This window comes from Gorilla gorilla, chromosome 1 (assembly GCF_029281585.2).
Source record: "Gorilla gorilla gorilla isolate KB3781 chromosome 1, NHGRI_mGorGor1-v2.1_pri, whole genome shotgun sequence".
Classification (NCBI taxonomy): domain Eukaryota; kingdom Metazoa; phylum Chordata; class Mammalia; order Primates; family Hominidae; genus Gorilla; species Gorilla gorilla.
Genome location: NC_073224.2, coordinates 6,826,374 through 6,853,086, shown reverse-complemented (window position 1 = coordinate 6,853,086; position 26,713 = coordinate 6,826,374). Strand labels below are relative to the sequence as shown.

The following is a 26,713-nucleotide window of genomic DNA, read 5'->3' as shown; positions in this document are numbered from 1 at the left end:
TTGCTGTCTTGTTTTCATGCCCTCCCCAGCCTGATAATTTAAAAGGACTTGCCTTCCTCAGATAAAAGAACTTGGCTTTCTTCAGTGCAAAGTAACTATATAACAAAATATAAAATAACTGCATAATAACCATATAACCATGAGGAACAAAAGATAACAGTAGTTCAACAAAAGCTTTAATCATAGTTATACCAACTTGATAAAAAGCAGCAAGACCGGAGGTACTACGAGTCACGGTGTGATTTGTGCCATTGGATGGTCATGGCCTCAGTGGAGACAAGACTCAGTTGGGAAGAGATTCTGCTTCAGCCAGTCCTTTATTCTGCAGGCCTATTGCCTTCAGGTTGCCACAGCAGCTGCTCAGAGTTAGGTTCACAAAGATTATGTACAAAGACGTACACTGCAGCACGGTTTTTAGAATTAAACAGTGGATCATCCACATGTTGGAATACCAATCATCCAAAAATCACATTGAGGAGAATAGCCACTGTAAACTAGAAGTAAAATCCCAAGCCCCCCAGCCTGCTGAACGGAGCCCCTCTTAACCAAGGGGACCCCCAAAAAACCTGAAAAACTGAGTTATTGGCTGTGATGAGAGCGGAGGTCAGACACAACTCATGTCCTCCTAGAAGTTAGGCACAAGTGACCAGCATTAAGGTTAAAATACAGATCATAAGACTGACAAAATAGACTCTTTGTGACCATAAGATACAGAATTATAAACAAGACCTAAGGCTATGCAAGGCAAGGGTTAAGTCACACCCTGTGAACCATAAAATATCTCATTAAATGGGTTTTTTGTAATGACCCAGTATAGTGTGGCTTACTTTCCAACCTGACTCTGGTACAGCCTCACATGACAGCAGACTCCCTTCTCTTAAGCATTTCTTTCTACTGACGTCAAGGTTTCAGACAAAGCTTAACTCTTTCAACCAATTGCCAACTAAAGAATCCCTAAAACCCACCTATGACTCATAAGCTTCCACTTCAAGCGTCTCACTTTTTCCAGTATTACTATCGCCACTCAAACAAGCAGCTACAATGTGCTGACACTGTATTGGGTCCTTCAGTACCTCATTTAATCTTTGCACTGCAAGCACGCTTTCTCAGGACGTCTTGAGACTGTGTTCCCCAGGCTATGGTCACTCAGATTGGCTCAGAATAAACCTCTGTAAAATACAGGTAGTGCGACAGGGAGCTAAGGCGGTCACCTGACCAAGCTGAAGGAAACCAACCCACCCTAAAGTTAAGGTAAATCTTGGCAGATGTACGCTAAGGCCTAGGCAATTTTTTAAGAAGGAGGCAAAGGTGATTTGAATCTGTTTGCTTAATTACTTTTGTAAAAAAAAAAAGTATATTTTAGATCTTTATAGAATGAGTTCTGAATTATGAATGCTTTCAAAACATCTATTTTGAAACAATTATACACTTACAGAAAAGTTCCAAGAACACACTTCACCCGCATAAACCTCCCCAAGTTCTCCAGTGGTTAACATTCCACCTCCTGGGCGTTCTCTCTCTCTGGGGGTGGAGAGAATGAATCTTTCTTCCTAAATCATACAGCTAAGTAGCCTTCTTTAAAAGGTAAAGGAAAGGTATAGACCTCAGTTTACCACCAAAGCTTTTTTTTTTTTTTTTTTTGAGACGGAGGCTTGTTCTTTTGCCCAGGCTGGAGTGCAATGGCGCAATCTCAGCTCACTGCAACCTCCCCCCACTGGGTTGAAGTGATTCTCCTGCCTCAGCCTCCCGAGTAGCTGGGATTACAGGCACCTGCCACTACGCCTAATTTTTGTATTTTTAGTAGAGACAGGGTTTTGCCATGTTGGCCAGGCTGGTCTCGAACTCCTGACCTCAGGTGATCCACCTGCCTCGGCCTCCCAAAGTGCTGGCATTATAGGTGTGAGCCACCGTACCCGGCCAAGCTGGTCTTTCAAAATAAACATTCACTGTTACTCTAAACAAAATATAAAAAATTTTATTTATGCATTTCAATACATTAAAGTTTCTTCCTTATACCTTTAAAAATGAGATTCCCTGAAAGACAGCTGTTTAGTCATTCTATACATTAGCAGTTCTCAGCCTGCATTGTAAAGTCCACAAGTTCATACATAACACTGAGCACTAAGCATCCTGCAGTATTGTAAGTGTATTTTCAATTGCACTGTAATAAATTTCAAAAAACCCACTATATATTTAAAAGCAATTCTGAACTCATAGCTTTTAATCAAGATGTACTCATTTACTATTTATACTAAATTACAATTACTATCTAACAGCCCATATATGTTGGGTTTTTGTTTTTGCTTTTGAGAGTTTCACTCTTGTTCCCAGGCTGGAGTGCAATGGCACGATCTCTGCTCACTGCAACATCCGCCTCCCAGGTTCAAGCGATTCTCCTGCCTCAGCCTCCCGAGTAGCTGGGATTACAGGTGCCTGCCACCACGCCCAGCTAATTTTTATATTTTTCGTAGAGACGGGGTTTTGCCATGTTGGCCAGGCTGGTCTCGAACTCCTGACCTCAAGTGATCCGCCCGCAACCTCCCAAAGTGCTGGGATTACAGGCGTGAGCCACCGTGCCCAGCCCCGTATGTTGTTAAAATGAACAGACTTACAGGCAATCTGCCATATACTAATGCAAACCATAGCTAATAATTTAAGTCATACATATACTCTCTAGCAAAGAGAGGTATTTTTGTTTTAATAATAAAATATAAAAATGGGATTTTTTATAGAAATTCATCTTCTGCAGAAAAATCAGCTTCAATTCTGTACCTCAAACATGGGTTACTGCATATGGTACATAATGAAATCAGGTGGTGCCACTGTCATGATAGTTTTTCCCATCTTAGTAGCCGCACCCATAATTAATGCCTACTCACGTCAAGTTAGCACCACTCAAATGTGGGCCATTCACAGGCAGCCAGGGATCCTCTTGGTCTGTGAGGTTGGGGGCTTGCATCAGAATGCAAATCTACCGAGGCGTGAAGCACAATTTAGTTCAACTGACATTTTTTTCTTCACAGTAAGACCTTCTGGAGGAAGGAAGCAGTGTGTTGATTTATACCTTAGCCCAAGCTCCTTATTTCACTATCAAGCTACAAGTCCAGTAGAACTGATCTGTTACATCCCAATCACCACCCAGCAAAGACACTCTTGTTAAAAAGCTCCTTAACAAAGGGAAGATTTTCACTTAATTCACTCTTCTTTTAGTACCTGTCACCTTATTTGTCCTCTAAATTCAGAACCTGCTAGAAGACATAGGGTTTGAATCTGGCCTCGGGTCGAATGCTGTTGCTGAATGCAGGGTTAGAAGTCTGTAGGGACGACAGTCTCTGTGCTGCTTTCAGTTACTTTCTGTGTTCAGTTGTTCATGTTGCTTGTGCATGCTTCAAAGCTTAAACCATTAGTTTAGGGATATGCACAGATACTGATGACTTCACATCACGATTTCCAAACACAAACTGCCATAGGGTCGAGCTAAAGTAAAATTTGAGGCCAGGCACAGGGGCTCACACCTATAATCCCGGTGTTTGGGAGGCCAAGGTAAGAGGATCACTTGAGGCCAGCCTGTATAACATACGGAGATCTTGTCTCTACTGCTTGTGGTCCTAGCTATCCGCGAGGCTGAGGCAAAAGGACTGCTTCAGTCCAGGAATTTGATGCTGCAGTAACTATGATTGTGCCACTGCACTCCGGCCTGGGTGAGAGAGTGAGCCTGTCTCTCTCTTAAAAAGTAAATAAATAGTATCTGAAAGTGCCACAAATGGGGCGTTTTGCCCAGGAGGGGCATCACCAGCACCTGTGCCCATCTGCCCAACGTGACCACTCTGAAGAGGACGGTGACTGCTGGACAGATGAGTTTTGGACATATATAACTTCTCAATGTCTATTCTGTATTCTCATCTTAGTGACTTTTTTCAACAATCAAAGGTAAGATTTAAATTGAGTCTGTAGCATTTGAGAGAGAAAAGCAAAATTGAAGGGCTGAGAAAACAATAAACATTTGGGTATCTGCAATACATGCTGTTATCTAGGGACATTTCTGCTTCCTCCCAGAATCAGTTTTCCATACTTAGTGAGTGGGGTGTGTTTGTTTCTCCCACTAGACAGATGTTAATTCCTTGCAGGCAGTAACTATATTTTCTTCATGTTTACATCTCCAAATCCTTGCAGGCAAGTAGCACCTATTAACAGTCAAATAACTACTGTTTGGTGACCTCACAGTTGTTTAAGAAAGTACATTTACAATTTGGAATTGGTGAGGAGATGAATACCCTCAACTGTGTGAGAATGTTACATCAATGATGAAAAGCACCTGTCTGCATTACAGTGTACATAAGGCCATATCCACAGGGCTTATGTCGACTGACTTTGCCAAAGTTAACTGCAACCCAAATACTTAAAACAGTATCAAGAATCACATTTAAGCTGGGCGTGGTGGCTCAAGCCTGTAATCCCAGCACTTTGGGAGGCCGAGGTGGGTGGATCACCTGAGGTCAGGAGTTCAAGACCAGCCTTGCCAACATGGTGAAACCCATCTCTACTAAAATACAAAAATTAGCCGGGCATGGTGGCGTGTGCCTGTAGTCCCAGCTAAAGAGGCTGAGGCAGGAGAATCGCTTGAACCCGGGAGGTGGAGGTTGTAGTGAGCTGAGATTACAGGACACTGCACTCCACCCTGGGTGACAGAGCAAGACTCCGTCTCAAAAAAAGAATCACCTTTAAGGGATGGTTTTTGAACTTCTAACCAATATTTTAAAAAGGTAAAAACCTCATCAATTTCTTTATAACTGCACCCTCTAGTGGCCTATCTTTTTTTTTTTTTTTTTTTTGACAGTCTCTGTCCAGCCCAGGCTGGAGTACAGTGGTACAATCTTGGCTCACTGCAGCCTCTACCTCCGGGGTTCAAGCAATTCTTGTGCCTCAGCCACCTCAGTAGCTGCTATTACCAGCATGTGCCATCATGCCTGGCTAATTTTTATATTTTTAGTAGAGACAGGGTTTTGCCCAGGCTGGTTTCAAATTCCTGGCCTCAGTGATCCGCCCACCTTGGCCTCACAAAGTGCTGGGATTACAGGGGCGAGCCATCATGCTCGGCCATATCTATTAAAAAATTTTAAGACAATCACACACACCAGCCTCACTGCTTAGAGAACCCTGTCCAGTGTGCCTGACCCCTTTTCCCTCCCTACTTCTCCTCTCACCCCCAAGATACAGTTATTTGAAAATGGCTTGAAATGCAAACAATAAAACCTGAGATCAAAAAAAAAATCTCAAAATATAATACATTAACAGACAATGATATAGCTCTACCAAACATTCACACACAGGCAACAGAATAAGCCTTTGGGTTTACAAAGGACATTTTACAGTCAAAGGGCCACCTGCCCTCCTTCCTTACCTGACTACATTCTCAGGGAAGCTTTTCCTTGCAGACACTTCGTTGCAAGGTCAGCTTTCTCTCTCAGCATGCTGACTTCATCGGCGCTTCTGTGGGCCTGTGCGTTCTTTAGCAAGAAGTGGCGGATGAAAAGCTTCAAACCCTCACATAACATCCCCAGCTTTGGGTTGTCAGATACTCTGGAAAGGAATTGTATAAACACATGTCAGGGCTGAGCTGGCCTCTCCTAGATCTCAATCCTGGGTATCTTGCATACTGAGACATAACCAGTTTCTTTTAAAAATAAAATTCTCAATTAAGAACTTCTTAACATATTTTATTATTAACAATCATTGTTAGTTTGCTAGCAGACAAGTTTCTATTCCCCAGATCTAATACATACCAGCTTAAAAATAAAACCAAAAAGATTAAGCTACACGTATAGTACAACCTTGTGTTTCTAAATCAACACAAGTGAAAACAATCTCTTCATTTCTCTTCCATGTCTCATCAGAAAGGGTGGGACACATACCTTGTGAAAATTAAACTGAGGTCTTCAACTTCTGTTTCCATTAATAGGATACTTAATACTTTTCGTAAAAAATGGACTCTGGCTTTGTCCAATTCACTGAATTCAACTACCTAATGGTCAGGACATGTAGAAAAATAAAGTTACACTGATTTAGCCAACTTTTTCAATGATTTGTAATATAGTTAATTAGAGTAAAAATTAATCTCCCCCCTTCCCCCACTCTACCCCTGATTTAAGAAGCTATTACCAGAGCTAAGAAATGAACACCTGTTGGCAAGGATGTGGGTCTTGGGAATTCCTATACGCTGCTGGCAGAGGTGTGGCCGGCCACAGCCACCGTTGAGAACAACTCAGCAGTGTAAGTGGAATTCCCGGGGCATACACCTTATGAAATCAGAAATTCAGTATCTAGAACTGAACCATAAATTACCTCCATTCCCAAAAGTACCCATCCCCTAATTAAAACTATATATATATATAAAATTTACTTCTAGAAGACTAATCCATATATATCTCTCCCCTAGAAAACTATCAAGAAATCAGAAATAACTTAAACACGGATCAGTAGGATAAATAAGTATATAAACTGAGGCATACGTATACAGTAGGATGCTACCCAGAACAGATTCACGGGCGCCAACGTGGACCCACTGCAATCTTAGCTGAATGTCAGCGAGCTAGAGGAGGGGACTAAACGCATGGTGACGGGAATGCCACCCACAGGGAGGTGTGCAGCCAAACACCATCACAGGCGCTTGCAGACCCGAGGACGCGGCGAGACCACAAAAGCATGGTCGAAACAGAGAAACTCGGAATGAGAGCAGCCCGGAGGGGCAGGGCGGGGAGCATCTCTAAAGCTCTACGCCTGAGGGTGTGCTCCTGCCATGCCTCTCCCGCTCATCGGTGGTAGCATCCGTGCTGTTCCAGGATGAGCGCAATGCCTGGGCGAGCGAAAGGCAAGGCAGGGGAGCAACGCCTCCTCCATGAGCTAAGTTATTCCAGTTGTCAGGATCTGGCGTAAGGCTCGGTGCCCTCATTTTCAGTACAGTGGCCAAACTTGGACACCACACAGCGAGGGACGCAGGGTGAACTGGAGCGGGCATGCTGATGAACTGCACACGACACACAGAAACACACGGGGAGCTGTGGCTGCGGCTGTCTTGGGGGTCTGGGCCACTGCAGTCAACGCCCCTCAACTAGCTCTGCTTTTCACTTCCCTTTGCCCCCAGGCGCTCCAATTTTTTTTAGGCTATTCAGAGTCTGTTGGTCCCACCATCCAAGCCTTACAGGCCCACATCGAACCCCAACTCCACCTGATAAGATGTCTAGGTTTCAGCTGGGCGCACTGGCTCACACCTGTAATATTAGCACTTTGGGAGGCTGAGGAGGGCAGATCACAAGGTCAGGAGTTCCAGACCAGCTTGGCCACCATGGTGAAATCCCGTCTCTACTAAAAATACAAAAATTAGCTGGGCGTGGTGGCATGAGCCTGTAATCCCAGCTACTTGGGAGGCTGAGGCAGGAGAATCGCTTGAATCCGGGAGGCAGAGGTTGCAGAGACTGCACCACTGCACTCCAGCCTGGGCGACAGAGCAACTCCCATCTTGGGGGGAAAAAAAAAGATGTCTGTGTTTCATGGTCCACTGCAAACTCCCAAAACACAGCAGGGCAGGAGAAAGCCTACAGTTTTAAAACATCTTACATCAACGTGAGCAAACTCACCTCACCTCCAAGGAGACCAGGCCCTACTTCATCCACCCTTCTCCTCACTAACAGTGACCAGTTCAGGATTTTATAATTAGGACCAGCAAATTAACCTCAAGCTCCAAAACAGATTCATTCAGATTAGCAAAAGAACTGCAGCGGTGCCTTCATTTACCAGATCAATTTGTAGCACATGTTAGTCTGGCCGTTTTCTGTGCTGGCTAGGATAATGCAAGCACTTTTCAGATGAATCAGAATCGAAGAAAATACGCTGGTAAAACAGGACCTGATTTACCAGGTAGTAAACAATTACACTCCCATTTCCATTGCTTTCAATATTTTCACACGTTACACGAACCTTTAAGATGGAAAGGGAAAGCGATTTTGTCTTCAACAAGTGGGCCACCAGATGAACCAAATTAGAGAAATTCGTAGCTGGCAAGTTTTCCAAGTCCCGAAATTTGTCCCATATGCTGAACTGGAAAGTCATCTAGTATCACAGTTAAAAGGAGAAAAAAGGTAAACGGCCACAAATTATTATAATATATCACTAACAACATAACCTAAAGGTATTTTCTTATTATCTTATTTTTAATATTCTAAACATCAAGACTTTTAGTGGTGGCCTCACTGTTCTTGCCTATAGAGCATAGTCCCAAACAGCTTCACAAGAATCTCTTTCTGGTGCAGTGTTTTTCCCCCCAAATCAGCAGATACCAACAGAACATTCTAAGGAAAAGGCCACAGCGAGGGGCATCAGAACAGACTGGTGCACTGTGAACCGACGAGGTGCTCCTGCTGGCCTGGCCACACTGCCTGCATCTGTGGCAGAAGCAGGTGACATGAGGACATGGTGGACCCTTGACACTCCCCTCTAGCCCTCCCACTTCCGCTCCCAGTGAAGGTGGCCTGGCAGCCAGCGTGGACCAGGTGACGGGGATATCAGGGGCCTCCTGACTTGGGGAACTCCTTTGCAGGTGGGTTGAGCCAGGCAGCCTGTGTAGAAAAAACAGTAGAGCGGATGTGACTGGTGCCTCCACACTAAGCTACCTGAAATCTCCTTTCATATTCACAGAATTTGCTAGCCAGGAAAGCATAGAAGGGATTGTAAGTTTTCTCTTGAAGGCAGCAATCCATGAGAACATGAATGATTTCTCTCTCCTGCTGATCCTTAAGTCCAAGCCTGGAAAACAGAACAGCAATGACTGGAACATCACTCGACTTCCAAAGTTTAATGGCTGATACCTCTCAGGGGAACCTGAGAGGTTCCCGCCGGGAAGGGTCTGGTTAGAGACGAGCCACGTAAAGGAGGTGGAGGCAGCAGCAGACACCAGCTAAGGGCCCAGCCCCGTCACAACCTCTCTGGTCCTCAGTTTCTCCTACAATGTGGCAAAATGTCAGAGGAGACAAGACCATCTAGGGGGTCCCCCGCCAGCTGCAAAAGTCGACAGCTGTGCCCGGCTGACAATAAACTGACTCAATCGTGTGTGCCCTTAGAGCTGGTTCCTGCTATGGCAATGACTTCACATTTTCTTACTTTTTTTTTTTTGAGACAGTCTTGCTCTGTCACCCAGGCTGGAGTGCAGTGGCATGACTTCAGCTCACTACAACCTCCATCTCTCCGGTTCAAGTGATTCTTGTACCTCAGCCTCCCGAGTAGCTGGGATTACAGGTGCCACCACCACCCCCAGCTAATTTTTGTGTTTTTAGTAAAGATGGGGTTTTGCCATGTTGGCCAGGCTGCTCTCGAACTCCTGACCTCAGGTGTTCCACCCACCTTGGCCTCCCAAAGTGCTGGGATTACAGGCATGAGCCACGGTGCCTGCCGTCGTTTGTAAAACTTGAGTTAGAGCTCACACACAGTAAAACCTATCCTTGTAGTGTAGAGTCCTGAGTGTGGATAAGCCCATATGGTCAGGTCACCACCGGCAATGCCGAAACAGAACTCTCCATCACCCGCGAGAACCTGGGGCCGTGAGCCACCCTTGCCGTGGGCCACTGCTAATCTGCTTCTGTCCCTCTAGTTTTGCCTCTGCCTCTGTCACATAGATTCAGGGCAAGGTGGCTTCCTGCACGGCAGAATACACTCGAGAGTCACCATGCTCTTGGGGCCTTGGGAGTTTGCCCCTCGTGATGCCAAGTAGTAAGTATCCCTTAGACGGCGTCTCATGGTTTATCCTTTCCCCAACTGAGGGGCATGTGGGCTGCTTCCAGTTTCTGGTGAGATCCGAATACGGCTGAGGCTGCCGCCTCTGCACAGAGGCAGACACTCCGTACCTCAGGAGAGAAGCACCAGCTCCACTGCAAACAGCACAGCCCCATGTAGAGCACTCAGGTGAAGGCAGAGCAGGCGGCAAAGGCGGCCCAAAGAACCAACTGAGTTTTGGCTGCATTGATTATCAATTCATGTTGATTAAAAGCTGAGATTCGTAACTCATGATTCTGATGAATAACAATGGGAAAAACTATTGTTTAATACACGTAGTTTGATAGGCCAAAATTTTCAAAACATGAAGTCAACCAGAGGAAAAATAAAAGAAGTCCTTCCGAGTACAAAGGATAAGCTAGACCCGCTGACTAGAGAATAAGAGTTCTCCTCAAAAGAGCCCTTTTAGAGACAAAGGGTAACTAGGGAGATGGGATGTTTTCAGCAAAACAGCAAGGCCACAGAGAGGCAAAGGAAACTCAGGACTTCCACTTCAACTAGAAACCCCGGTTTAGAAAATAAAACCCTAATTATCAGAATCCTAAAAGGAACCATGTTCTCCCTGTATTTCATCCTAGTTTGAAGCAAATAAAAGAATATGTATTAACATTACATTGTTTAGAAGTACCTCATAAAACTACACAGGTACATTTAAATTTTTTTTTTTTTTTAAATGAGATGGGGTCTCAGTATGTTGCCCAGGCTGGTCTTGAACTACTGGGTTAAAGTGATCCTCCTCTCAGCCTTCTAAGTAGCTGGGATTACAGGATCTTTAAAATCTTATTACAACTAATTATAGAAACTATACCACGATGTTTTAAATGAAGAATCGGAATAGCTTTATTATGAAGATTTATGTATTTTTAAGCAATTCATGACAACCAACAGCCACTGACAAGGTCATCAGATACTTTCAGTCAAAACTCCCCAGTCTCCAGCCTGAGCAACATGGCAAGACCCTGTCTCAAAAAAAACCCCCAAACCCCCAATCTTTATATATCATAAAATGTTCTAATGAGGAACTACTAGAGGCAAATTAATAGGAACAAGATGACTAACCCAGACATGCACGAATCCAACAGCGTGAGCGGATGGTCATGAGAACAGCCCAGTCCTCCCTAAGCAGCATCAGACTCAGTCATCCAAAACTCAAAAAGCAAATCAACTTACTTATTTTACAGCATCTCATTAATAGGTCAAAATGTGCACACAAATGCTTACTTCAGAAGCTTTTCGAAAGCATCCAAAAAATCTTCACTTGTCATTATTGTGCAGAATATGTTTCTCCGGATGTCCGTGTTCATCCTCTGCTTCCGGGCGAGTTCTAGGATCTTTGAACTGACCTGGAAGCACGATGAATGGACAAGTCATACGCATGTCTCCATGCAAACTGCCTCCCGAGAGATGCCAAACTGTACTTCAGTGTCACTGAATAGAACTGTGAGGTCTATGTGGGTGGATGAGTGTCGGCACCAAGTCCACTCTCGGGCAACGCCCCTCTGTGCAAGGGGAACACACAGTGAAGCCACAGCCGCTGGGGGAGAAAACACTCATGTGGGAGGCTTCTCAGTCGTGGTTCAACCTCAGGGCAAGCGACGATGAATAAAACAGAGAACCAGTCACTGGCAGAGCCTGGGAAACCGTGACCACGAGTGACACAGAATCTGGGACAGGGAAGGACATGAGGGGATAACGAGGGAAGTCTGGATGAAAAATGGGCTTGAATTTCCATAATGTGAAATCCATAGCCTGCAGCCTAGAATGCACAGCCCAGGGGGGCAGCCTGAGGGGTCTCAGCAATGGACTCCTGCCCTGTGAGCGTTCAGGTCCTCATGCACTCCCCTGCCCCGTGCCATTCAACTTTTAGATCTTTTAAAGTCCAATAAAAAGATACAACAGAAATGGAATAATTATATCACAATGTAATATTAATAGCAATTTCTGTAAGGCCTCCAAATAAACCTTGTACATTTCAGTGACCATTCAAGAACAGTAAGAGAGCTGCTCCAGGTAAAGCCGGGACCACACACCACACAGGGGGGTGCCTCTGCCTGGCAGCCTTGAGCATGGGTGTCCCTACCGTCCCCGCAAGCTGCTTCTGCAGGTGCGTATGGTGACTGTTGTCGATCATCGGGGCCCCACTCCAGGCGGACCCCACAATCCACCAGCGACCCGTCTGCTCCGCATTCAAGACGCTGTCCCAGGAGACGCGAAGCTGAGTCTCAGAACCTAAGCCGGCGTTGCGGACCTGATGAAGAGAGAAGAGCTAATGAAACGCTTTTAATTGGTTCATGTTCCGTCCTTCCATCACTGGTGGCTTTTTGTTTTTGACCATGACATTTCTGGTGCATGAATACTGGAATGGGTCACTGGCAATTGGGACGGTTAGCCTGTTTGGAAAAATGCCAAAACTAGCAGTAAACTCAGTGTTTTGTGTTTGAGAGTCCATCACCCCAAACACGCTGTGTTTGGAAAGCTGTCCCAACAGGAGAGAGTGACAAAGCTGCCTCAGGCTCAGTGGCAGGTGAGCACATGCTGGAAGAGCCTGGGTCAGCAATGACTTGGACTTGAGATGACAGGGGCTGAAAGACTCACTCCGACAGGGAGGCTGCCCCAGTCTCCATCCTGGCTGCATGTCAGAGAGAGTCAAAGGACCTACGTCATCCCAATTTCCTTGGTCCGGATGGGGACTTGGCCTTCTCTGAAAGCATTGGATGATCCAATGGTGCAGCCCAAGTTTAGCACCCGGGGTGAGGCAAAGACGACGCTCGCCCAACATGGGCTTCCCCACACACGGACATTCTGCACGAGCACGCCCAGACCACTGGGACAGCCCCCGAGGAAAACCGAGCCGCGTTCACTCTGCCTCTGAGCACTCTCACTCACCAGACACCACCCTGACGTGCAGGTCTGACTATTTCTTGATTTTCGTGACAGACTCATGCTGACACGGAAGCTCTGAGCAAAGCAGAATTGAAAGTTCCTTGACTCACCAAAGCTCTCTGCAGTTTCCTCAGCTTCTCCACGGGCTCGGGGTCATAGCCTGGAATTTTGCGCATGTCATTGTTCTTCAGGGCCAACATCGTCTCTAGCATAAACCGAATCTTCAAGAAAAATGAAAAAATGGAAAGTCCATCATTTCAAACAGTCTAAACGGCCCATTCAAGTCGGCAAGAAATCTACCACATCTGATGCACATGGCCGCCACTGCCACGATACAAAGTCAGGACAGCCTTTAGGTAGAGACAGTCTAAACTAGTCTCAGCCGCTTACTCAGGGCTACATAATACTTCAAAATGGAAATGTGTCCCCCAACGTCAAGTGGGAACCCAAACTCCCCAGAGATCTCACTTTTCCCTTCTGCTCGCCACACACCTCACCCTTCCGCACCGTCCACACCTACTCGGCCACCCCGGCCCCTACTACGCTCCTGCTCCCACCCTGGCCCCCGGCGACCTGCTCTGGACATCCTCTCTCCTACCACTGGCCTTGTAATTTTTTTAACTTTAAAACTGGAAGTAATGTCATACAGAAAAGTTGCAAGAACAGCACAAAGAATTCCCACATACCCTCTGAGATGTCCCCAAATGTCAACTTCTTATTGATACAGAATTCACATAGCATAAAACTCACTCATGTAAGGTATATAATTATGTGGCTTTTAATACATTCAGAGTTGTGCAACTATCACCACAATCAATTTCAGAACTTTCTCATCACCCCAGAAGAGAAACTCCAAGCCCATTAACAACCATTCCCCATTTCCCCAACTCCCCAGCCAGCTCCCCAGCCCTAGGCGGCCACTAATGTACTTTCTGTCTCTTCTCCATTTGAAAACACCATTGAGCCCGCTGCTCCCATTCCCTTCTCCAGCCCCCTCCTCTTCAGACTGGCTTCTCCGGGGAGCAGGATAAGCCAGTCAGGACCACCATCACAATTCAGCCCAAAATGCAAATCCCTTCCTCCTCTTGCTGGTCCTCAGCATCCCACACGGGCGTGAATTCTTCCTGGGGACACTAGTGTTCCCTGGCTCCTGGGACCATCCTCATTTCCTTCTCACCTGCCAGCTCTCCCTCCTGCCTGCAGCTAGACGTCAGTGCTCCTTAACCTGAAGGTCCTCTTCACAGCCCACCTGCTGCCAGGCAAGTCCACCCACTTCCATGGCTCCCAGGACCCCCTCTACGAGAGCAGCCCCATATCCCTTCAGCCCACTCTGTTCACAGCTAACCCAGTCTTTCAAAAATGGAGGTGCCTGTCCTAAATCCTCACCTCCTCCTGCACGGTCCCCTGTGCCCCTGATGGGTGACCCTGAGCCCTCCTTCCCTTCACCCCAATCCACATGAGGTCTGGTCACTTCTGACGCCCATGTCCACACCCACTGCCACGATCCCAACATTTGCCACCACCTACTCCCCAGCTCCTGCAAAACTCCTCCTGACTTCGACCACCTCATGCCTCTTTCTGCCTTGGAGTCAAAGTGACCATCAGAAGGAAAACTCCAACCTGTCATTCACCTGCTGGGACCCTTCAGATGCCTCTAGGATAAAACCCTCAATTCCCTGCAGTAATTAACAAGGGGCCAGAGACCTGAACTCTGCCTTTTTCTCTTGTGACGCCCCCTCCAGGCTCTCAAACTAACCCTTTTCGGGTTCTTCCCCAAACGGCTTCCCAGGAACACACGGTTTCACACATCTCATCATCTGAACGGCAGACAAGGTGGGAGCTGTGATCAGTCCCTGTTTTAGAGGGGGAAACTGAGGCTCCAAAGACCCAGGTTATGCTGCTGTCAAGTGGCAGAGGCCAAAGTTCAACCCAGGCTGACCCTAGAGCCCCATGTCCTGTGGCCTCCTCGGTAAGCATTTTTTAATGGATGAATGTTAAATAAATCAATTTTTAAATTCACAAAATATTTTTCTGGTAAAGGAATAAGGTCCATTCACATATTAAAGCCAGAAAACAGGATGAGACAGAAGAAACAGAAATCACTAGGAAAGCAAGTGTAATATTTACCCCAGATACTGATTTTTAGGTTCTGGCCAGTTTGTGACCTTTAGGGACTTAGGAAGCAGATCAAGCGTCACACGCGTACCCTGGTCTGGTCCTGAAACTCGCTGCCTGCCCCGCTGGCTTTGGTCTGGGCTTCAGTGATCAGTTCCTTAAGTGATAAAGCATCATCTTTCCTCAATGAAAAACCCACGTTTTTCAGCATTAACAAGATCAGTTCAATATCTTTTTCAGTGAAAGTTCCAATCAGTTTTTTCAAAATGTCGAAGATGAGGAGAGACTGTACCACGTGGAAGTTGTATAAATGGGCAATGACGGTGAACAGGTTGTCACACTCTTTCCCTTCGCTTCCGTGTTTATAGACGGCATCGAACCTCCTCACCACTGCCTCCAGAAAGTGGGCACCGACCTGAAAGAACCACACAGAAAAAAGATCATTATGTTATTCCTAGAAACCTTCCTTTCTCCTTCAACACACAGAACTGGCACTTTCTAAATTAACAAAGTTCCACAAGGCAGGGCATTCCAACAAGGCATCCCTCCGCAACCCAGAGCAGCCGGCCAGAGTGCCCCAGCCTGGACGCAAGGGCACCTTCGTCCTGTTAAAATCAACAACCAAGGGGCATTGTTTGGCCAGCAGCCGTTCTGACTCCTTGGAAAAATAAAACTGTTAAAAATGATGTTAAAAACACACCTATGTCTCTCAAAATGTTCCACTACTGGCCGGGTGCGGTGGCTCACACCTGCAATCCCAGCAATTTAGGAGGCGGAGGTGGGTGGATCACAAGGTCAGGAGATATCAAGACCATCCTGGCTAACACGGTGAAACCCCGTTTCTACTAAAAATACAAAAAAAAAAAAATTAGCCAGGTGTGGTGGTGTGCACCTGTAATCCCAGCACTTTTGGGAGGCTGAGGCGGGTGGATCACAAGATCAGGAGATCGAGACCATCCTGGCTAACGCGGTGAAACCCCGTGTCTACTAAAAATACAAAAAATTAGCCGGGCGTGGTGGCATATGCCTGTAATCCCAGCTACTTGGGAGGCTGAGGCAAGAGAATCGCTTGAACCCAGGAGATGGAGGTTGCAGTGAGCTGAGATTGCGCCACTGTACTCCAGCCTGGGCGACAGAGCAAGACTCTGTGTAAAAAAAAAAAAAAGTTCCACTACCTAACAATATTCATTTCTTAAAAGATTTTTTTGCAGATTTTTACCCCAAATTCATTTCTTACAAGGAAGCAATACGAGTGATTTCTAAAATAGATAAACGCAACACATTCTCAATATCAGAGGTTGCCAAATAGACAGGTACTTAATAATCTCTGGAAGGGCTCCAGGTGGCACGGAGGAGACGCCCTACTTTCCCAGGGCTGAGTCTCTGGCACTAAGGTAGCTTGTGAATACACTCACTTGGCTCAGCCAGTGGTTTGAGGGGCACTGGGCCCTGATGGGGACCAGCAGGTAAACCAGACACTGCCCTGAGGGGCGGAACTGGGGCCAGGAACTGCTGGGCCTGGTGGAGCTGAGCAAGGCCTAAGTGTTCTCCTTGTGCTGTTCTGGTACATTTTATCCCGAATTCCGTAACTGTGGACTGAAGGATGAGAAGACCTGCACGTGGGTCTGTGTGGTCTTCAGCAAGTTCCTGGAACCCTGTTTTTTCACTGTGTAAAACAGAGATAATAAAACTTGAAAGCAGAAACAGTCGTTTTCAGTCTTGCTGGCAACACTATCGTGTCATCATTTTCTGTCAAATCTCAACTTAAGCTGGGACTGGAGGGAGAAGGCGGAAGCAGGGACATGGTGGTGACACAGAGTAACCCCCACAGCCCAGCCAGGAGACGATGGCCCAAATAACGCAGCTGCGCTGGACCAGGGATGAAGGGCCTGGGTAACACAGCAACGCATGGCAGTGCGTGACACCGGCTGTAAAAGCTGAAGGGTCTGTGACTCCCAGGTTTCTGGTCTGGGTAACCAGGAACTACGTGAGGGGCAGCAAGCTAGTGGGGCTGGACAAAACCAGCTCAGGGGTTATTAAGCTTCAATAGGGGCCATCCAGACAGGACTGGATGGAGATCTAAGGGTGTCAGTGAAAATCGCAGGCAAGGCTGAGATCCACCAGACAGTCTGGAGTGTAATGGGGAAGTACACAGACATCATTGCTGGACTGCAAAAAAATCAACGCTAGAAGAATCCAGAGAAAGGCAACAGACTGGCGGGAGGCCACAGTGACTTCCTGGAGGCCAGCTCTGATGGACTGGATATACACTTCAGTTTGTAAAGACCTGAGACTTAACCAAGCCAACCTGTAGTTTCCATTCAAGCCCCTTCAATAAAGATAAACTGGAAGACACATTCTATTATGCTACCATGTTATATTCAAATATAATTTTTAATAGTAAATTAGAATTCTGCAGACGTCAATAAAAATTCAGGCATAAAACATATTCATGTATATTTTCTTTTTCTTTTTTTTTTTTTTTTTTGAGACGGAGTCTTGCTCTGTCGCCCAGGCTGGAGTGCAGTGGTGCGATCTCGGCTCACTGCAAGCTCCGCCTGCTGGGTTCACGCCATCCTCCTGCCTCAGCCTCCCGAGTAGCAAGGACTATAGGCACCTGCCACCATGGCTGGCTAATTTTTTGTATTTTTAGTAGAAAAGGGGTTTCACTATGTTAGCCAGGATGGTCTCAATCTCCTGACCTCATGATCCACCCACCTCGGCCTCCCAAAGTGCTGGGATTACAGGCGTGAGCCACCACGCCCGGCTGTATGTTTTCAATTATGTATATTACATCAAAATTTCTCAAAATTCTAAATCTGAAGTTCCATTTAATGTCTTCAAAATAAAATATAACAGCATAACATTTAAGAATATAAGTAAAATTCATGTTGGTAAAGTTATTCAAGCACATCCTGTACGTTAATTCTGACGTGGAAATTTTAACATGAATCTACACAGACTGGGTTTTTGAGTTTTAAAGGACTTACAGAAGCAATTCAGCAGCTGACACCATCATCTTTAACGCAGAATGTTTTTCTCGGTACAGGACTGAAAGCAGCTGAATGGAGCCAGCACTCTGAAAGCTCATCACACGCTGGCAGAAGTTTCTGTGGATGTCATTAACTAAAGTGCTGTAATGACTTCCCTTCGGAGCAAGTCATTTCATTGTCCTTCATGCAATTAGCAAAGGTTTAAATGAAAGTCGGCCCAATAATCTCATGTTTTCCAATCAAGTAAATTCCTGATGTGCTGTGGGTGGTCATGGCCTGGGGCTTTTCCTGTAACTCACTGATATACTGCCTATACTAGATCATTCTGATGATTAAGTCAGCTGAAGCACACCAGTGTCCTCTAGGAGGACAGGGAGGTACCAAGAAAGTCACAGAATGGCCCTGATTATGGTAATCACAGGGCCCAGGAATGGCACCCAGTGATTCCATCACTTTGTAATGACAAGAAAACACACTCCCACATGCTCATACACGAAAATGAGAACAACTCTTAGAAATAAAAAATAAACAACAAGAGGGTTCCCAAAGCAGCTGGTGCAGATTTTCATATCTGAGATGACCCATGTAGCTGAGAAGAGTCCCGCACTCAGATGCTCAGGCCTGTGCCCCTCTCCGGCCCTCAGCTTCCTCATGCCCCACAGGCCTTTCAAAAAGCTGCCACCATGCGACTACTGCTAGACATGGAAAAATGTGGATCAGAACATTATCTAGCAACAATAAGAAATCTGCAGTGGTAGGAAAAGCCAGCCAGAGGAAGAACAGAATTAAAACACGAAAATCTCCTTCTGTACATAAATAATGAGCCTTCGATGAGCGCTTATTGTGGGCCAGCTCTTTCCTATGCCTATTACATGAACTAACTCGTTGCCCTTAACGACTGGACACAGGAAGACTCGGAGGCACAAGCTCATCTAAGTGACACAGACCGTGCGCGGTACAGCATGTTTTGCACTCAGGCAGCATCTCCACCCACCCCATGCCGCCTTCAGCACAGAAGCCCCAGTGACAAGAAGGCTACTTCATTTTGGCAAATCCGTGCATCTTTTTTTTTTTTTTGAGACTGAGTCTCCCTGTCACCCAGGCTGGAGTGCAGTGACGCAATCTCGGCTCACTGCAAACTCCGCCTCCCGGGTTCACGCCATTCTCCTGCCTCAGCCTCCGGAGTAGCTGGGACTTCAGGCGCCCGCCACCATGCCTGGCTAATTTTTTTTTGTATTTTTAGTAGAGACGGGGTTTCACCTTTTTGGCCAGGCTGGTCTCGATCTCCTGACCTCGTGATCCACCCGCCTCGGCCTCCCAAAGTGCCGGGATTACACGCGTGAGCCACCGCGTCCGGCCAGCAAATCTGTGCATCTTAAAGCAAGCTTTGGAGAGCCCCACTCGGTAAGACTCTAAATAACTGTTAAGATTATAATTGAGAGAAAGTAATATAAAAATGAAATGAATGTGACTAGCATTGCAGTAGAAAGCATGCTTGCCTAGGAGCCCAGAAAACAAGTTCTGTGTACTTTTAACAAGACACGTGATCTTGGGAATTTCACATAGCGCTTCAGCGGCTTTGCCTGCTGCACTGCAAAGCAGGCTTCAGTAAAGGTCTGCTCTGATCTCACCGGCACACTTTGGGATCAAAGGTGAGGAGGAGACGAAAGTATATAAACGTACACCAGGGAATTAGACTTTTAGGGATGTTGTGCTGCTGCGGCCTATTTTTTGGAGTAGAGCTGTCAGAAGGCAAAAAACTAAGAGAACCACCATTAAAAGAGACTGTATCATTTAAAGATCCAAATGGGTTAAACACTGCATTTGCATGTGAATACTGTATCACGGGAAAACTAAGCCTCACTGACCCAACCCTCCATTCGTTCACCAGCCTCAAAACAATCTCCTTTAGCTGGACGGATTTCCTTCGACACATCTGAAATCAGCTACCTTGGGGGAACTGGGATACTGACTGGGAGTGTTATGACTTTCCTGTATTCAATTAAGAGAGAACAGGCCCGGAAGAGGGCAGTGACTGTGGAACCAGGGCCATCACCAAAGAGCCTCTCTGACTTTAACCACAAGGGTTGTGGAGCAAGAATACGAAACGGATGTGGGGGCGGGGTGGACATTTACTTAGCACCTGTCGGGTGCCAGATGCTTTCTGTACACTGTTCAGTTCAATCCCGACAAAAGCCCACTTCACTGATGAGAAAGGACCACGACACAGAAAGGGCACCAGGTCTCCCTGAACACGTCCAGGCAGCTCCATGCCCCAGTGCTCTCACATCTCCCATCAATACCAACACCTCAGTAGTGAGACCACACCAACCGTTATCTTCCAAACATCTGAAATAAATCAGTGTTAAGGGAGAAGTGCAAAGGAAATGAAGGCACGTCTGAGATGTCAGTCGAGAAGAAAATTAACTAACATAAAAGACATGCTAGGCTGGACAGAACAGGGCTGGGCATGGCAGCTCCCGCCTGTAATCCCAGCACATTGGGATGCCAAGGCAGGAGGACCACTGGAGCCCAGGAATTTGACACCAGCCTGGGCAACAGAGTGAGACTCCACTTCTGCTCCCACCAAAACAATTAGCCAGGCCTGGTGGTGTGCGCCTGCAGTTCCAGCTACTCTGGAGGATGAGGTGGGAGGATCACTTGAGCCTGCAGCTGTGATCGTGCCACTGCACTCCAGCCTAGATGACAGAGCGAGACCCTGTCTCAAAAAAAAAAAAAAGAATAAGAATGGACAGAACAAAAAAGCAAAGTTAAGCAAAATCAAGTACTTCCTGAATGCTCTTTACAACTACATGACATAGACAATATAGTATTTATTCAGAACAAAAAGGAATTGACACAAGAACCACCCACAGCACACAATTACGCACTTATCAAGCCTATCATTAAAATAATCACCATGAGACACTAGTGACAGCCTGGAGAAAAGGTACAACTGTACCTCAATTCCAACTGTGTGGTGAAGGATGCTGACTAAGACAACATGCTCCATCATTAGTCTGCTGGGCATGGCCGAGGCAGTGACGCAGGCACCCACGAGAGCGGTGGTCAGGGTGTCATTCATGTCCTTTCTGCTGTGGGCCATGTACAGTTCCTCCAGCTGCCCACTGATGGAAGCCATGTTGGGTTCACTCAACCTGCAGAGAACTGTAAAGACAGACAGCAACAATGTTTCCAATTAGGAATTTTCAGTTCAATTTTAAAAAATTAAAGAGTTACCCATACCAACAATATATTCTATTTTTATGTACACTTTTGACCCCTTAACTATTCTTATCTTGCCCCAATAACCCAGCATATATTATTCATAACCACATAATATTTGGGAATCCCAAAACAATGTAATTGCTGTCTTCACAAGATGAAATGTGGCCACACTGAGGCATACCCTGGATTAAGTCTACAGAAACATACGTGAGGATACTCCCCTGAATATTCTGACCTGATATCCCATAGGCAGGGTCCAGCCTTAGGACGTGTTGTTAGAAAAAATGCTAACGTTTTATTTCTTAGGTGGCACAAAAATCCTTAGTTCCTAACACTAGAAAAGGCTGCTGTGTTTGAACGGGTAGTGGGGGACACTACGCACATACGTACGTGGAAGGTTACTCACTGTGAACCTGTGCTAACACTGAACTCAACATTGAAACAGAGGTTTATATAAATTCCCAGGATAATAGGAAACAAAAAGCAATACAAGGGGGAAGGGGGTGGGTGAGGCCACGGAGGGGCAGCAGGGGAGAGATGGTGGTGAGTTTTATCTCAATTGCAGTGGTGATGACTCGAATCTTCATGTGATAAAACTACATAGAACTGCCCCGGTGCGGTGACTAATGCCTGTAATCCCAGCACTTTGGGAGGCCAAGGCGGGCGGATCACCTGAGGTCGGGAGTTTGAGACCAGCCTGACCTACATGGAGAAATCCCATCTCTACGAAAAATACAAAACTAGTTGGCGTGGTGGCGCATGCCTGTAATCCCGGCTACTCAGGAGGCTGAGGCAGGAGAATTGCTTGAACCCGGGAGGTGGAGGCAGAGGTTGCAGTGAACCGAGATAGCGTCATTGCACTGCAGCCAGTGCAGCAAGAGCAAAAACTCCATCTCAAAAAAAAAAAACCTACACAGAATCACATGCACACACACACATCCTCAAAACCAAAGAGCTGATGGGCACGCATAACTGACAAAGCCCCACCTGTATGGTTTCCAATCAGTTTTTTAAATCTTCTGTTCTTAAAGTGGGTAACAACAAAATGCAGACATGAGCAATGAGTAAGGGGGATGGAAGACCAGGTGAATGTGTTTCCGCAGAGAGGGGACATAGGCCAGTCCTTCCAACACTGTCCTTAGACAGACAAAGAACCTCTGCCCCTTTCCTTCCTGCTTCTCAGAATAACAATGTGAGCATCTGGGCTGCTCTCAAACCCTAAAGGGATTCAAAGTAGCCAACAGTCGGGTATCCTCTCCTTCTCGAGGTATGGGCCTCATGGGTCTCGGTGCATCAAGCCAAGAACAGAAAGGATCCAATCGACTGTCCCCATCACTTCTATTTGAATTGCTGGGATAATTCGTACATTTTAGAAAACAGACAACCTCTTTAAGTGATACAGTGTAACAACACTACAAGGTCACCTGTTAAGTAGACCTTTCACATGTTTCTTCAGCCTTTCTAGTTCTTCCTTTTTCTTGAAGTCCACTGTCTCCTCAGCTCGCCTCACATGAGGTGGGATGTACTTTTCACCACTTCCACAAAGACTCTGCTTGAAAAGAGAAATAAATTACAAAAAATTTACACTGACCAAATCCTGTGTTTTTTCTTTGCCATATGTGCATTTAAATATTAAACTTCCAAGAACTGGTGGAAGCTGCTACTGATCATTGCTGCTTAAATACATCAGATTTATTGAGTGCTTAGTATATGGGTAAACATTCCACTCACCAGACTGTGCCTGTCATTATTTCCATTAATGCTATTAATAATACATTTCACCATCTCGTTTTCCCCTGTGTAGCTCTTCAGACCCAGCTGTGCACCTCTGGTATCTGCTCAACTCCAACAGAGCCCTATCTACTGCGCTTTCGCTCGGCCTTAACTTACTGCAGGCACAGCAGCATACAAGCACCTAAATTAAACATACCGCTAGTTTTGGAGGGAAAGTGTCCTAAAAATAATTTCAAACTTGTTTAAAAGTAATATCTAAGTTTATATGATAAAAATCAAAACCGGCCGGGCACGGTGGCTCATGTCGGTAATCCCAGCACTTTGGGAGGCTGAGGCGGGCGGATCACGAGGTCAGGAGATCGAGACCATCCTGGCTAACACAGTGAAACCCCGTCTCTACTGAAAATACAAAAAATTAGCCGGGCATGGTGGTGGGTGCCTGTAGTCCCAGCTACTTGGGAGATGAGGCAGGAGAATGGCATGAACCTGGGAGGCGGAGCTTGCAGTGGGCGGAGACTGCACCACTCTACTCCAGCCTAGGCGACAGTGCAAGACTCAGTCTCAAAAAAAAAAAAAATCAAAACCAACTCACTGCTATTTCCTAAATTATCAAGGGGGGGGTGGTGTTTGCAAATCATTAAGGACACGAACATCTGCAAGGCACGATCCTCACTGCTAGGTAGTTTAAACCTGGTTCAATAAAGAATATTTGTATACATAGAAGCTGAATATTTATATACATAGAACTAGTGCGATGCGGGGAGAAGGAAATGCAGGCAATTCCACACAGCTGCCTCCAACCATGAGCTACATGCAAAGGAACGCTGAGATAAAATATGCAAGATGACAGCCCATGAATGCCTTGATTGCTACGTCCTAGATTCTGAACTTTTTTTTTTCTTTGAAACAGAGTCTCGCTCTCTCGCCCAGGCTAGAGTGCAGTAGCGCGATCTCGGCTAACTGCAACCTCTGCCTCCCTGGTTCAAGCCTCAGCCTCCCAAGTAGCTGGGATTACAGGCGCCTGCCACCACGCCCGGCTGTTTTTTGTATTTTTAATAATGACGGGGTTTCACCACGTTAGCCAGGCTGGTCTCAAACACCTGACCTCAAATGATCTGCCCCGCCTCAGCCTTTATCTTTAATTCAATGTTGGACTTTATCTAAGGGAGTGCTGTAAATTAGCTTCGAGTTTTAGAAAATTCACTCTAAAAGTCGGGCACGGCAGATGTCCTTGGATACTCGAAAGAGGCCTTAACAGATGAGGTAGGGTTAACAGGTTTAGAGACCTGGGCTGGTAAACACAGAATGAAGATGCTGCACTGTGGAAATGGCCCTTAAGTCCCCGGAATAAAAATGTCTCTATATTGCTTTTCTCCTAAACTTTACATTATGAAAATTTAAAAACATGAAAGAAGACCGAATAGAGTAACGTACTCGATTTACTCACATTCAGCTGAAACCATTATCAAGACACCAAGTCTGTGTCATTTCTGCCTCACGCCCCATTCCCTGTCCCGTTATTTTGAAGGAAATCCCAGAGGGCCTAGAGTGTTCACACGATACCTTATCCGTTATGTCACCGTCCTCCGAGGAATTTTCACTCTTTTCTTCATCTTCTGCAAAACGGACTCTCTTCCCCCTCCTTTTCCCCTGCGCTCCCTTTTCCTTTTCTTCCCCCTGTTCCTCTTCTGTATCCTCGTCGTCGTCCTCGCCCTGCGCTTCTGCTTCCTGCGCCTTTTTTCCCTTTTCTACGTCTCCCTCCTCCTCCTCCTCACTTTCGTCCTGGGAGTCACTCTCTAAGTCACTTTCGGGGAGTGTCTGTCCGGCATCTTCCTCCTCCTCATCACTGCTGTCTTACAAGCCGCTATTTTTCCCAGACTCCAAGGCTCCCAGACAAGACCGTCGCGTGCAAAGCTCAGCGGCACGGAGCTGCTGCCGTCCTTCTTTTTGCGCTTGTTCAAACCGAGGCAACGCTCCAGCTTTCGGATCTCTCGGTCCTCCTCCTCGTTGGCCGCTAAAAGCGCCCGTTTCCGGGCAGCGGCGGTGGCGGCTGCGGAGGGTCTGGTCTTTGCGGTGGCGGCCGTGGCCTTGGCCTTGACCCGGGACGGCCGCGGCTTCTTGGGAGGCGAGGGGTCCCGACTAGGGGCTGGGCGGGCGCACTCCTCCGTGTCCCGCAGGGGACCGCTGGCTTCTTCAGCTCCGCTTCGGCCTCCCGGGCCGGGACCCTGGTCGGGGCCTGCCGTCCTCTGCAGCCGGCGTGCTTTCCGCAGGTGCCGCTTCTCCTTCCTCAGTTCCTTACGGCTTTTTCTCCCTCCCGGGCGAAAGCTCACCGGGGCGCGGCGCCCCTCGCAACCCCCGGTAGCCTCGCCCTCCGAAGTCGCGTGCACGAACTCCTCCACCGCTAGCTTGAGCCTCTTCAGGGCCTTCTGCCCACCTCCAGCAGGACCGCGGAGCGGCCCGCGCCCGCCTCTGCGCTTCATGCGGACCACGCGTCCCTGGGAGCCGCCCGGGCCGGCCTCTCCCGCGCTCCTGGACGCCGCCGTATTTCGAAACGCGTAGACGCACGACTTCCGGCCGAGGCGGGACTTCCGGGGAAGAGGCGGCTGCGCGGGGCCCTCCCCCTGCTGGCCGGAGGGCGACAGCGCGCAGAGCTGCGCGGAGCCGGGTGCGGGGACAGCCGGGCAGGTGGCGCCCGGGGAAGGCGCGCCCGCGGGTGGGCGCCGCGTGGACGTCAGGCTCGCGATGAGCATGGAGGTGCCTTCACATTTAAAAGGGAAATCCGGCCGGGCGCGGTGGCTCACGCCTGTAATCCCAGCACTTTGGGAGGCGGAGACGGGTTGATCACCTGAAGTCAGGAGTTCGAGACCAGCCTGGCCAACCTGGTGAAACCCCCCGCCTCTACAAAAATTAGCCGAGCGTGGTGGCACGCGCCTGTAATCCCAGCTACTCGGAGGCTGAGGCAGGAGAATCGCTTGAACCACGGAGGCGGACGTTGCAGTGAGCCGAAATTGCGCCATTGCACTCCAGCCTGGGCGACAGAGCGAGACTCCAAAGGGAAATCCTCGCGGATGATGGAGGGGAGACTCCGCGCGGGTCGGCGCGGTGCCGGAGGTGGGCGGCGGCGACGCTGGGATGCGCAGGCCCCGGGTTCGTGTCCGCCCAGGACCCAGGAATGCGACCTTATTTGGAAATAGGGCCTGTGCAGATGTGGTCGAGAGGAGCCCTCGTGGGTTAGGACTGGCCCCAGAGCCAGCGTTCTCCTGAGAAGCAGGCTCTGGATACGGACCAGGGAGACGCCTGTGGCCCCCAGGCGGCCGAGGACCCCTGAGGAGCCGGCCCTGCCCCGGCTGGGTTTGGACGCTGGGCCCCGACCAGAGGCAGAGCGTTTGAGGTTCCTCTTTGCTGGGTAACTTGAACCGGGAAGCGAACACAGAGGCCGCGCAGTTTGCGTCTGGATTTTTGGGAGGCCCAGGGGCGCGGGAGCAGCCTCGCCTAGCAGTGAGCTGGGGGAAGACGGGGCTGCTGCTGTGGGGTTCTCGGCCTGACCAGGGGCCGCTTCTCTTCCCGGCCAGCTTCAGAAGCTTCATTTCCACAGAGTTCCCACCCTTGACTTAATTTAATTTAATTTAATTTTTTTTCTTTTTTTTTTCTTGAGACCGAGTCTCACTCTGTTGCCCAGGCCGGAGTGCAATGGCGGACCAAAGTGCTGGGATTACAGGCAAGCCACCGCGGCCGGCCCGTCCTTGACTTTAAAATGATTTAATTTTTGTCAACTTGTCAGCTCAAAATGGCATCTTGTCATTTAGTTCCTGATGAGAGTGGGTGTCTTTGTTCACTGGCCATTTGTATTTCCTCCTCTGTTTATGGCCTTTGTCCATTTTCCTTATAGGTTTTAGGAATTTTTTTAAATATAAAATTTATTTAATATAAATTTAAAG

General features: G+C 47.4%; 2 protein-coding genes across 2 annotated transcripts in view; one reads left to right on the top strand and one right to left on the bottom strand.

Annotated features, from left to right (window-relative positions):
• Positions 1-18,101, top strand: part of LOC134758591 (serine/arginine repetitive matrix protein 1-like) — a 240,583-nt gene extending 222,482 nt beyond the window's left edge. The window contains exon 5 of the mRNA XM_063706797.1: positions 17,870-18,101. The gene's annotated coding sequence lies outside the window, so the exon portion shown is untranslated. The remainder of the gene's footprint in view (positions 1-17,869) is intronic.
• LOC101124243 (nucleolar MIF4G domain-containing protein 1) lies at positions 155-26,362 on the bottom strand. The gene is given in 13 exon segments (XM_055347091.2): positions 155-5,580; positions 5,913-6,022; positions 7,975-8,106; positions 8,667-8,799; positions 11,044-11,165; positions 11,903-12,070; positions 12,816-12,926; positions 14,912-15,235; positions 20,776-20,971; positions 22,466-22,590; positions 24,339-24,670; positions 24,673-25,511; positions 25,860-26,362. Coding segments are annotated over 13 exon segments (3,270 nt in total). The 3' UTR covers positions 155-5,405.
• Positions 26,363-26,713: the final 351 nt, after the last annotated feature.